The sequence below is a fragment of the Perca flavescens genome, chromosome 5, assembly GCF_004354835.1.
Source record: "Perca flavescens isolate YP-PL-M2 chromosome 5, PFLA_1.0, whole genome shotgun sequence".
In the NCBI taxonomy this organism is placed as follows: domain Eukaryota; kingdom Metazoa; phylum Chordata; class Actinopteri; order Perciformes; family Percidae; genus Perca; species Perca flavescens.
Genome location: NC_041335.1, coordinates 3,952,343 through 3,965,074, shown reverse-complemented (window position 1 = coordinate 3,965,074; position 12,732 = coordinate 3,952,343). Strand labels below are relative to the sequence as shown.

Genomic DNA, 12,732 nt, shown 5'->3' with positions numbered 1-12,732 from the left:
ATTTGATATATTTTGAATTGTCATCTGTGTTTTCCTTCTCATATAGGCTAAATAAAGGTTTTCCCACCATAAACTGGTGCATAACAGTGGATCAGAATGCAGGAAATGGGAATCTTTGACGCTCAAAATAACCATGGGGGAGGACACCCAGACCCCACACTTTGATATGCCCCCCCTACAAAGGCCCATTCTGAGCCAGAAAAAAAAAAAAAAAACTGTGTGTGGTACAGTATACCCACTACAATACATTAGACTACACCACTGAGCACAGACATCAGAACAAAATACTAAACTAAGATATATATATATATATATATATATATATATATATTAGTTGACCAATCCATAAAATAATGATTACTCTGACTTTATGCATTTATTGTAGCAATAATTCATAGAATTATTGTGGGCAGTCACCAGATGCATACAGTGTGGAGATCTCCCTTATTTAGCAGGATGAAGCAAATGAAAGTAATTATCATCCAAAATGGAAATATGTTACTGTAAGTCTGTGACTCACTGAGTGAGTGATCAAAATTATGTTTTATTTTTTTGTTTCCACATTTTTTTAAAAGAAATGTTTTTGGAAGAAAACATTTGAGCTTGAACATGTTGAGCTTTCACATTACGCAGATCTGACAAATGGGACCCCTGTGTGTTCAGGAATATTACATATTGTTACAATTACAATATGACATTATGACGTGAGACCATATCATTCACAGCCCAGCGAAATGCAACGAGGCCAAGACCATTTGGATTGTGTTGAAGATTTAGGTAGGTGAGGAGATAACGCTCTCATTTTCACATCAATACTTTTTGACATGACATGCTTACATTCTACAGGGACATCTAGTGGCCACAAGTGCTCAAAGCAATTCCACAAAAAGTCCATTTTGCTGTAAATGCTTGCCAACTATGGGGTCTTACTTACTCCTCTTCATCCCCTGTGGCACATAAGGCTTCAATGAGCCTGTTCCAATTCTGCGCCAGGTGGTTTTGGGCCTCCCAGGTTTTCTTTTGCCTTCATAACAAAGCTCAGGGTAGAAGACATCCTTATCCTTAATAGTAGTGAGGGAACCTAAAAGGCTCTGCACAGCTGGATGATTTTAAACAAGATGTTTAAATGAGCAATACAGATTTTGAATATTCACTTAAATTAAGAATGTGGAAAACAGCAGAATTTAAAGTCCCTGAAAACAATTTTCCCAATCAGCTTCTCACCATGCCAGATGGACTCCTACATTAAGATCACCATTTCAACCTAAAGCAGGAACAGTGTTAGTAATGTGACATGAGACCAGTGGTGGGAGAAGTATGTTGGGGGTGATGGTACAGTGGATATGACAGATGCCGGAGTTGCTCCAGAGGCGTGCCACATCTGACATACAATCATGTGAAAAAATTAGGACACCAATGCTAAAGTTAACTAAAAAGAGGAATAAAAAAATCATCTTTTGGAAATTGATCTTAAATGCCTTAATTAAAAAAATGAGGAAAAATCCAACCTTTAAGGACACCAATTTTGTTTGTGAATGAATAATGTATCTTAAATAAATAAATGTTCTTCCTTAAAATACATGGTTTGGTAGCCTAATAGCTGGTTTGATTTGCATTGAGAGATGATTTTATGGAAAGTACCCCATGCCAATCTCTAGGTATGGTGAAGGGTATGTGATGATTTGGGGGGGGGGCTAATTTAATTCCAAAGGCCAAGGGAACTTTATCAGGATGCATAGTATCCTGGATCCATGAAATAACTGGCCATTAAAAATAAAAATCTGCCTCCTCTATGGGAATTTAACATAGGGGTGTACTGACTTATGCCCCCTGTATTTTAAGGAAGAACATTTATTTATTTACGATACATTATTCATTCACAAAGAAAATTGGTGTCCTTAAAGGTTGGATTTTTCAAAAAAAAATTTAATTAAGGCATTAAGATCAATTTGCAAAAGATGTTTTTTTTTTTTATTGCTCTTTTAGTCAACTTTAGCATGGGTGTCCTAATTTTTTCACGACTGTATAGCAATTGTAAATCGCTCTGGATAAAAGCGTCAACTAAATGACATGTAATATAATGTAATGTAAAAGTAATCAGATCTTTTACTTAAGTAAAAGTACTTATAACATACCATAAAAATATCTGTCTAAAGTAAAAGTCCTGCATTGAAAATGTTACTTAAGTAAAAGTATGTAAATATCACCAGGAAAATGTACTTAAAGTATTCAAAGTGAAATTACTCAATGCAGAAAAATCCTCACGTTTAAGAAACTGAAAGAGAAAACTTTGTCAGAGTTTTTTCCCGACATTTTTGTCACTTTTTCCGATATTTGCCGATTTTATTCTGCGTCTTTCTTTTAGCGTTTTTTTCTTCTTCTTTTTATCCAACATTTTTGTCGCCTTTTTTTCAATGTTCTTTTATCAATTATTTTCTTCAAATGCTATGAAATTACATACATTTCAGAGAGAAATATTGTACTTTTTACTCCACTACATTCATCTGTTACAGCTCTAGTTACTAGTTACTTTACACATTAAGATTTTTGCACACAAAACACATAAAATACGATGTTTTATTGTAAATTAAACTAGCCAACAATATAACGGTCTACAAGTCCAGCTGAGATGATTAGACCATTAATCACACAACTGGTTGGATCCTTTACACTTTCTAAAATGACACTTACATACTTTTTCTCAACAATTTCAATGCAGGACTTTTCTTTGCAACAGAGTATTTCTGCAGTGGGGTATTAGTACTATTACTTAAGTAAAGGATCTGAATACTTCTTCCACCGCTGCTAAGCAGAGTACCTAAAGATGTTTATTTTCACACTTTGATTATTGCTTATTTAGTCACGAGTGGCAGCTTTATGAAGAACACTCAGAGACATTTAAATAAATGTACGCTACTTAGAATGAAGTCCTTGTTGCTCTGGACTCTGATGAAGATGTAACCTTACATCAAAACGTTAGTCACCGTTATGCACCTTAAAAAAATTAAACTATAAAGTAAGAAGACATCTGTGTTGCACCGGCAACTTTTTTGTCCTGCCTTGGCTGCACCGGATTGTTGTGGTCTGCAGAAGTGCAGAGAACTCTCTTTTATTCCCTTGTTGCTTTGTTTTGCAATACTAGTGCTCGACACCACTAACAATTTGTCCTGTACCTAATGTGCAAACTCTATTTAACTACTTAAATATTAAAAATTCCAGATGCAAAATAGGGTAACACTTTACTTGAAGGTATCTACATAAGAGTGACATGACACAGTCATGTCACATAAACCCTAACTCTAACCCTATCTGTCTATATGGTTCATTCAGTATATCCATATTTATTCAGTTTTTCTTATTATATATTCTGTTAATACGCTGCATATATCTATATTATTCTTACTACTAGTATGTCACTGCTACTACATTACACATATCTGTACATGTTGTTCATACATTGTTCATATTACATAGCCATATTTATTCTGCTCTTATATCACTGCACTATATTTCTTGTCCTGTCTATGCTCCACCCGTCTATACTTTTATATCACATTGCACTTTTCTGCTTTTTTTGCACTTCTGGTTGGAAGCAAGCTGCATTTGGATGTCTTTGTACTGTGCACAATGACAATAAAGTTCAATCTAATCTAATCTTGTCATGACAAAAACCAAATGACACTAAAAGAAGTGTTATGTCATAAAAGTTTAAGCCTTATTTATAGTGTTTAGGACGCGTTCATGAGAGTGTCATGTCACTCTTACGTAGATACCTTCAAGTAAAGTGTAACCCAAACTAGTCTGTTTACACAAGATGGTTTAAATGAAATGTGAAGAGTTTTAAGCATGATTAAAGCATCTTTGTCCCTAAAAGGACTGGACTGAGATGATGATGGAATTGTAGAACTTGACTCAGAAACTTTAATAAGCTCAAGGAAAACATGAATGGCTCAACATAATTTATTTTCATTTTATGTTAAAATGTACAGAGTTCTTTGAAAGTACTTGCTAAGAAAGAAGGAACAAAAAAACAAAAACAAAAAAAAAACAGAATTAATGGAAATACATACAGGGACAGCGTAGAGTTGAGGCCGCTGAGCGCAAATCAACCTTCACTGTGTGCCCAGCTGTCACTCCTCTCTTTAATTTTGCGCTCTCTCTTAGCATACAACGCAACATGTACAATTACAAAGGATACAAAAAGGGAAGCGATATAAACAGACAGAAATATACTGAGCTCCTTTTTACATGCCTCTTAAATGTAAGGAAGTCATCCTATACACACACACACACAAGTAAAAAAAAAAAAAAAAAATATTAAAAGAAAAGAAAAGAATTCCAAGTGACCTTTAGATATTTGTAGTCCTTTTGTTTAAAATAGCATTGATATACTACACAAAGATAGAAAAACTCTAGAGATGAGATGGAATGGAGAGGTTAAAGGCATCTTAAAGTCACTAAAAGTGAGTGGTAATTTTTTTAAGTTTTGAATTTCTTAGTAATTATTACCCAAGAGGCGAGCTAAAAAATATGTATTGTTGTTTTTTTTTCCTGAAACAGAAGTGAAAAAAATGACAGTACCAATATCAATGTCAGAGTTTCCTTTTATATTATAGAAAAAACATTTTCTCTACAATAGGTTTTTCTAAAGTCAAAAAGAGTCAGCTTGTGTCATAAAAGAAAGCTGCCCGGTCTGATAAAATTCCGAAAAAAAAAATAAAAATAAAGTACAGAACAATACACACAAATAAAAAGTATGCAGTGTCAGGTCTGTAAGAAAAATGAAAGTTCCTCTTTTGACTTTGAATACTGGTACATGGAGCAACGAGGTCTACGGTTTCACCCCTGCCACAACCGACTGAATCTCAAACACTTTCTCACCTCCGACCCCGCTTTAACATGAGGGGCCTCTACGGGAGGGCCAAACCGTGCACTAGATCAGGCATTTAGGCACACCTTTTATAAAGGCTAACTGTCTACTGCCATATCTCTAGCCAATGGGAGTGCAGAATTTTTCAGAAATAAACAAAAAAAAATAATTACAGTTTTAACAGAATACACCATTCAAAAGCAGACACCTGTGGACCTCTTTGGGTCACTAACACTTAAGGAGGAGAGGTCGGCTTTAGTTAACAGACTTTCCTTAAAGCAGTGAAATGGAAATCCCACCGTTTGTTTGTTCTGCATTCCCTAAACTGCTAAAAAAGGCTGACATAGTACACCGTCTGTCGGTGGTGTGTGGACAAGAACAGCTGAATGTTGTACCGAGCTAGCCACCAATTGGCGACAGCTAGCCGGTGTGTGTGTGTTTGTGGGTGTGTGTGTGTATGTGTTTGCGCTGGATATTGGGAAGTACCAGAATATTTACATCTAAAACGTTTCGGAGTGGCGGAAAACCGGAAAAAAAATAATGCTACTTGTTTCATTCGTGGACATTTAATAGACCGTAACGCGGCAGTAACTTGTCTCTTCTGTGCCTTTTGTCGTTTTTGTTTTTTTTGGTACAACGAGGTCCGCTCGGGGGAAGACGGAGACTCTGGAAACGGCTCAACACCTTCAACACTGGAGGCCCCGCTCCTAATGCTTTTAACTGGAGCCAGGTGGAAAGCTGTTGGGACAGACTGGCCCCGCACAGAAGTTGGGGGATTTCTGAGAGAGCAAGAGGGTGCATCACCGGTTCAGAATGGCACACGTATAAAGACCAAAGCATATAAGAGGTCGGGCTGCACATGAGTATTAAAAAATAAAATAAAAACAAGCAACAAAAACAAAAAAAACAACCAACGACAAAAATAAGACCCAACATTATGTATAACAAAACAAAAAAAACGAGAGTCCGCCTCCAATGTTTCATTGTCTCTTTTTCCCCAAGGTAAGGCTTCCTATAGCAATGACAAGATTGTGTGCATGGTTGAATATATTCAGGTAACCACTGGTTTTCATACGCAGTCTGACTAAGCAAAGTACTCCTGTGTTGTCCTTCTCTGTGTATCTTCCTCGTCTTTCTTGTCCTCCTCAGGAGGAGGAGGAGGAGGGACCCCCCCCCGGGCCCGTGTGAAATCACGCGACGGAGGACCGCGCAGGCCTGGCCGGAAGCTGCAGCGACACGGCAGAGGTCCATGCACACGCTGGAACCCGGGGAGAAACGAGCCCAAACCAAAAAAGGGACGAAACGACAACGTAGAAAAACGGGAAACCCAAAGAGCCCTCTGTCTCCGACCACCTGCACTCGCTGGCGCCTGCCGTGGCGCTGGAGGGGGGGTGCGCAGGAGTAATGGACATTTAGAGTATAGCGAGTATCGGCTCTGGCCTCATGTCTCCTAGTCTCAGTTCTTGGCCGCTCATCTGCTCATGTACGGCGACTGCTTGGGGACACCCGCGTAGCTGTGGTGGGAGGGGCCGGTGTACATCATGTTGCCATGGTGATTGGGCTGCATAGGCTGCTGCGGGTAACCCTGCCCTCCCATCATGCCCATCTGCATCTGCATGGGGTACTGAGCTGGCTGATTCATGTAAGGGGGATTGCCGTGGTAGCCGCTGTTCATCATGGGCTGGGGCATTCGGTAGCCGGCGGACATGGCGTTGAGGGGCGTCATGTTCATGGAGTTGTACGGCGCCGGCGTGGGCATGAGGTTTGGCATCATGCCGCGCTGCACAGCCAGGGTGCGCGGCGTGCCCTGCATGGCCACGGCCCCCGAGCTGCGGCCGTAGAGCTGCTGCTGGTGCGGGGCCGGGGCCAGCTGCTGAGTGGCTTTGGACCGGATGGATATGTGGCCTTTGACCGTCGCCATCTGGCCCTGTAGCCGCTGCGTGTGCGGCGGGGGTCCCAGGCCGATGTTTGCGGTGGGCATGTTGCACTGCAGCTGCAGGGAGCCCAGGTTCATGGAGCCAGAGCTCAGGTTAGGAGGCGGGGTCATAGTGGGCTGGCCCTGAGAGAGGGGGGCGTGGGGGGAAGGGGCCAGCCCGGGGTTGGAGAGAGAAACACTCGTGGCGTAGGAGGTGACGGAGGCTGAATGAGAGTAGGGCATGGCGTGGGGGTCCATGATGGTGTTGGTGAGCTGCTGGAGTTTGGCCAGGCTGAAGGTTGCCGAGGGCTGGGGGTAGCCCCCTGTGCCAAAGTCCTGACCCATGCGCTCATACAGGGTGCGGCCCCCTCCTCCGCCTCCACTCTCAGGGATCTCCATGATCATGGGTGTGGAGGCGAAGCCATTTCCCATACTACACTGCGACAGGGCCTGCTGCTGCGGTGGGGGGGGTGGGGCCGACGGTGGAGGCTGGGGGTTTGGGGCTTGTTGCTGCTGAGGAACCTTTTTTTGGGACTGCTGCTGCTGCTGGTTGGTGCTGGGAGGCCTCTCGATCACACCGCAGCTCTGAGGAGACTTAATGCCACAGCTGGGGGTGTTGGACGGCTGTGGCGGTGGCTGGGGCACAGCGCCGCCTACGTTACTGGCGCCGGGTCCGCTGTTGGGCCCTGATCCCGTTTGCTGGATGAGGCTGCAGCTGCCCATCGCTAGCTGGGATCCCCCCGTTCCTGTGGAAGACGCGAGGCTGGCGGCTGGCACAAAGGAGCAGCTGTTGGCCTGGGACGAGGACGGGGGGGCGGAGCTCGAAGACGACGAGGCCGACGACGAGGAAGCGGTGGACGATCCGGCAACGACAGCAGCCGACATGCCCCCTCCGTTCCCGCCGCTCCCCCCTCCGCCCATGGTGGAGTCGTAGCTGCTGGGGTTGTCGTAGTTCTCGGTGGTGCTCTCGATGCTGCCCAGGTCGCTGAAGCCGCTGTCGACCACCTGCTGCGAGTGGTCCGACACGGACGGCACGTCCATCATCGGCGACGTCTCCATGCTCTGCTGGGAGGGGGCGGACAGAGAACTGGGATGCTCTGGCGTGATCTGGGTGTACCCGCCTCCGGCACCTCCGCCGCTGCCCACTGCCCCCGTGGGGCCCGGCGTCCCTCCCCTCTGCCCTGCCGGTGTCGCGTCCATGATGGCCGAGGGCAACCCCGGGCTGTTCACCGAGCGCACGGATTGACTGGGCAGGGGCGGCACTGGGGGGTTAGGAAGGGGGCTGCTGTGCTGGGAGGCCCCGCAGTCCTCCACCAGGGCCAGAGCCTCCTCCTCGGCCTCCCCCGCGTGGCTGTAGCTCTGCAGGGTGCGGCAGGCGGCCAGGGTCTCCTCGCAGTCCTGGTAGGCCCCGTGGTGAGGCTGGGGTTCCGTCTCCTCGTCCTGGGCTTCCCCCTGGGTCAGGGACTGGACAGCCTGCATGGTCTCAAGGTCCAGCTCGTTGGAGTGGTGATGGGGGTGGTGTGGGTGATGGTGGCCCAGCTCCTCTTTGAAGTCAGAGTGCTGGTGGGGGTGGGCGTGCGGATGTGCGTGCTGGGGCTCCATCAGCAGCGTGACGTCCTTATCGTCTGGCTGCAGAGACTGGAGCTCCATGGGCTCCGAGGGAACAGACATGGCCGTGACCGTTTCCACCGCGGCGGCGGCTGCGGCCGACTCCTCCTGCTCTCGGCGCCGCCGCTCCTCCTGCTGCGGGTCGGCCGAGGAGGGCCGACACTTGTTCTCCTGCGCCGCCTCCTCCTCAGCCTCCTCCTCCTCCTCTTCTTCCTCCTCCTGCTTGCTGACATAGTCCCGGGCCACGCTGTTCTCCATGTCTAAAAAAGCCTCTCCGCCTTGGGGTTCTTCTTTGACAGGCGGAGAGCTTGCATGGGAGGCAGGCTCCTCCTCCTCCTCCTCCTCCTCCTCCTCCTCTTCGTCTTCAGACTCCAGACTTTTTCTCTTCTTGCCGTTGTTGCCGCCGTTGCTCTTGTCCTCCAAGTGTCCGTCCCCCTCGTCGTCCGCGTCGTGGTCTTCGCTGCGCCTGCTTCCTGAACCTGGTGGGACTGCCGGTCGCCTGTTGATGCTCCCGCCGACACCGCCGCATCCTTCTTCCTCCCTCTCCTCATCGTCATCGTCCTCTTCCCTGTCGCCCATATCTGTGTCCTGAGGCCGGGACGGTCGGGCCCGGGGCCCCGAGGTGGAAGAGGAGGACGAAGGGGGCAGCAGGGTACGGGACGGTGGACGGCTGGGTTTGTCTTCCTCCCAGGCCCTTCCAGGCTCTTCGTCCTCTTCCTCCTCGGGCTCGGAGGTGGGAGGGGGTTTGGGGGCAGGCTGTGGCGGCTGGAGGAGGGCGCGGTTCTTGGGCGGTCTCCCTCGCCTCCTGGGCACCTTCTGCTCAACAGGCTTAGGGAGATAGTCATCTTCTTCGTCAGAGTCTTTCGGCTTGCGGTCTCGGTCAACGTTGGTTCTGCAGACTCGCTTGCTGTTGTGGTCGTCCGTCTGGAGCAGCTGAGGATCCTTGTCCAGCTGCTGCTCCAACAGCCTTTGCCTTTCCTGCTCCTGCCGCTCCGCCTCCTCCTGGGCCCGCTGCAGGTACCAGCTCCGGGGCTTGCGGCCAGGCTTCATCTTGATTTTAGGGGGTGGCGGATCCCCACTTTGGGCCTGGCTATCTGCGGCTGGTCCACCACCAGGGGGTTTTCCAGGTCCTTGTTGCTTCCAGTGCAGGGGTTTGCGGCTCTTTCCCTTTGGCCAGCCTTTCTTCTTCTTGACCGGGACCTCTGGGTTGGCCGCTAGGCTCTCGGATGGAGTTGCTGGCAGAGCAGCCACGGGCTTCAGCACGGGCGTTAGCTCTAAAGGAGGCAAGAAGATAAGCCAGTGTTAGACAACGCTGCACACGTACCTCTGTATATACACAAACCAATCAGCACTAATCCTGCCCAAGTTTGGCATCGAAACCCTGTCTGCTCACCGTCTTCCTCTGAATCTGTGAGGTTGGAGTGCCGGCCCCTTTTGGGCGCTGGGTCAGACAACCTCAGAGCAGAGCGGGCCGGGGGGTAGCGGTGCAGTGGGTGGCCCAGGGGCGTCTCCTCCTCCAGCCTGGGCATAGGCCTCTCTGAGTCGGAGTCGACAAAGGGCTCATCCAACACTTCGGTGGTCTCAGAAATCGTCTCGGTCACCACGCTGCTGTGAGGGTGGCTCCGCTGGCGAAAGCGACGCTTCCTCAGTGGCTTCTGGGTAGAAACAGGATGGGTTATTAAGTGTGCCTTTTGGAAATTTTGCTTAAAATTATACTACAGACTTCAACGACCCGGACTGACCGAGATCAAGAAGACTATAGTAAATGGTATGGACATCAATCCAGTTCTAAATACAACTGAATGCTAATTAATTAAGGAATTACTTTTTAAATTAGGCAATGAATCCATCTTAATTCTGAGATTTTAACATTTACATTACATCAACGGTTGACACCGTTAGTTTCTTACCTTGCATTTAAGCCCCATGGCAGGCTTGGTAAGGATGGGAGGGGAGCACGCTCTCCTCTCTTCATTATCTTCGTCATCGTCATCCTCCTCTTCTTCACTGCTTTCACTGAAGCAGCTCTTCCTGACAGGCAGAGACTCATTCAACCTGGAAACCACAGATAGCTGCGCCAGCCCCTCTCCGGGCCCTTCCATCAATCTGGGTTTAGGGCCTCTCTTTTTCCTTGGGGGCCGCCCTCTTCGCGTAGGGGTTATGGAGGGGTGCCTGGCCATGTCCAGGGAGTGAAAGGCTGTGGATTCTGCATGTCTGTCCAGGGAGAAAAGGGAGGGGGGGCTGCAGGCAGAGCCCGTGGTTTTTCCTCCCTCTGTTCTCTCCTCGTCCTCGTCATCCTCGTCCTCCATGGGGCGGATCTTGGGTGGCCGTCCCACCCGCGTGTTGTCTTTCACCTTGCCCCAAGGCCAGTTTTTGGGTGGGCGCCCTCGCGGTCGGCGTTCTCCATTTGTTGGGGGAGGGGGACGCGGTGGCTCTGGGACAGAGGGTGGACAACGAATGGGAGGGGAAGTTGGAGAGCTTTGGCTAATGGGAAACCCCAGGAAGCTCTTTCTTTCGTCTTCTACCTCCTCGTCCTCATCCTCGTCCCTCTTCTTCCCTTGGCGCATGTGCCAGGACATTGGCGGGACCCTGTGACTTGGTTTGATCTATTTACAGAGAAAATCAAAAAATCATCAACAAGAATGTACAACAACTTCCGACACCAATCCATTATTTCCACAGCAAATACAAATTCAAAAGAAGGTACCTCCTTGCGGTTGTCTTCCTCTGGTTCTTCGTCCTCGTCATCGTTGTCGTTGTCATCCGCGTCGGCATCAGAGACCACCGTGTTGGTTACAATGACGGGAGTCCAGCGGAGGCACTCGGGGTCGACGTCCAGCTGCCGCGGCCGGGCGTTGAGACGAGCCATGTGGTTAGACACCAACTTCTCCCTTCGCACCAGGACCAGCCTGACAAAACCACCGCAAGAAACAAACATTAGCATTAGAACTCTGCACGCATGCATGCGGTGCTCGCCGTTTGGAGATTGAACGTGTCCCAGAACTTGCTTGAGACAGACATGTTTCCGCGGGCTACAATCTAGTGCCCATCTCGCCTTCGGTTTATACATGGCATCATCTGCAAGTTATATTGCTTATTATCATAAAAGCGGCATGTATACATCATTATATGTTTGAAAATTTATTGTTTAGAAAGTTAGGTCTTTTGAAAGTTAGCTAATGTGGTTGACTTTATTCTCTGCTATTTAGTACTGTACTGTTTTGCTTTGTGTTTACACTTTCCTAGTGCAAGATGTCATGTAGCTCTTAAGCTAAGCTTTGTGTGTGATATTGCATAGCGATGCAGCATTTTCCATTTGCATATCCTTTTTGTTCTTTGTCCACAGTTTTACACTTAAACCCGATTAAAATGCCAAAATCAACACATGAGCCCGTTCCTTGGAGCTGGATTAGGAGAGGGTTTAGCTGTCTGTTTAGCTGAGTATACGTTTGTGGGCACAACACTTAGTGAGGAAAGAATGATCCCACTGGCGAGCTAAATACTGCTGCTCTGCACTGACCACTACTCTGGGCCAGGCTTCTTTTATGGAATTTAAACTTTGGAGCTTATGGCTTTAAAAAAGTTAACAAGACGCACAAAAACATCCCAAAACGTGTGATGTTTTGAATATGCAAAAAGTTTTGAATAATAAAAAGGAGAATAATTAAATTAGATTCAATATCAATAACAATTTAGATTGACGAGAATGCAGGAAAGTTAGTGTTTGGCGCTCCAAATTTTCCAGGGTGACAACCCCCAACCCCAACCCCCGATATAATGTGAATCTGACCTGTCTCCTCGCTGCTCCAGCATGTTGAGGCTGTGCAGGGTGGTGGTGATGTCCTGTGGGCAGATGCCAGTCAGTTTGCTAAGCTGTCGTATGGTGATCTGCCGATCGCGGACCTCGTGGAGACACTCCAGCACCACGCTGCGCCAGTAGGCCATGTAGGACAGTCGGCCTAGGTCCGACAGAGGCTTCTCTGGAGATCCTGGCTGGCCCTCGCGCTTGGACAATAAGTAGCCTGCAGGGAGGGAGCAACAAAAAGACATCTTGAGCCTCAAAAAGTTGTACACCACAGTATTTTTCGAATGTATTCATCGATCATAAAAGGAGCATTGGATACATTTCACAGTTATTTGTGTTGTTCGAGGCTGTAGCCCTTACTGAAGTCGATGAGAAAGCGTCCGTAGCCCCTGCGCTGGTACTGTGGAAGAATCATGATGCATGACACGTTGTATTTCTGTTGACAGTGCTTCTCCTGGAGAAGAGGGAGAGACAGACACATTCCGCCATTAGTAAACAAAAAAATAAAATAAAAAACATAATGGAAACCACATC

General features: G+C 47.4%; 1 protein-coding gene across 2 annotated transcripts in view; it reads right to left on the bottom strand.

Annotated features, from left to right (window-relative positions):
• Positions 1–6,143: 6,143 nt before the first annotated feature.
• The window catches only part of kat6a (K(lysine) acetyltransferase 6A), a 44,056-nt gene continuing 37,467 nt past the window's right edge, over positions 6,144–12,732 (bottom strand). For both annotated transcript variants that reach the window (XM_028577501.1, XM_028577502.1), the window contains exons 12-17: positions 12,559–12,652; positions 12,184–12,415; positions 11,101–11,302; positions 10,304–10,999; positions 9,787–10,048; positions 6,144–9,667 (exon numbers count right to left, since the gene is read on the bottom strand). In XM_028577501.1, the coding sequence (XP_028433302.1) occupies positions 6,342–9,667; positions 9,787–10,048; positions 10,304–10,999; positions 11,101–11,302; positions 12,184–12,415; positions 12,559–12,652 (4,812 nt within the window). In that variant the 3' untranslated portion in view covers positions 6,144–6,341. The remainder of the gene's footprint in view (positions 9,668–9,786; positions 10,049–10,303; positions 11,000–11,100; positions 11,303–12,183; positions 12,416–12,558; positions 12,653–12,732) is intronic.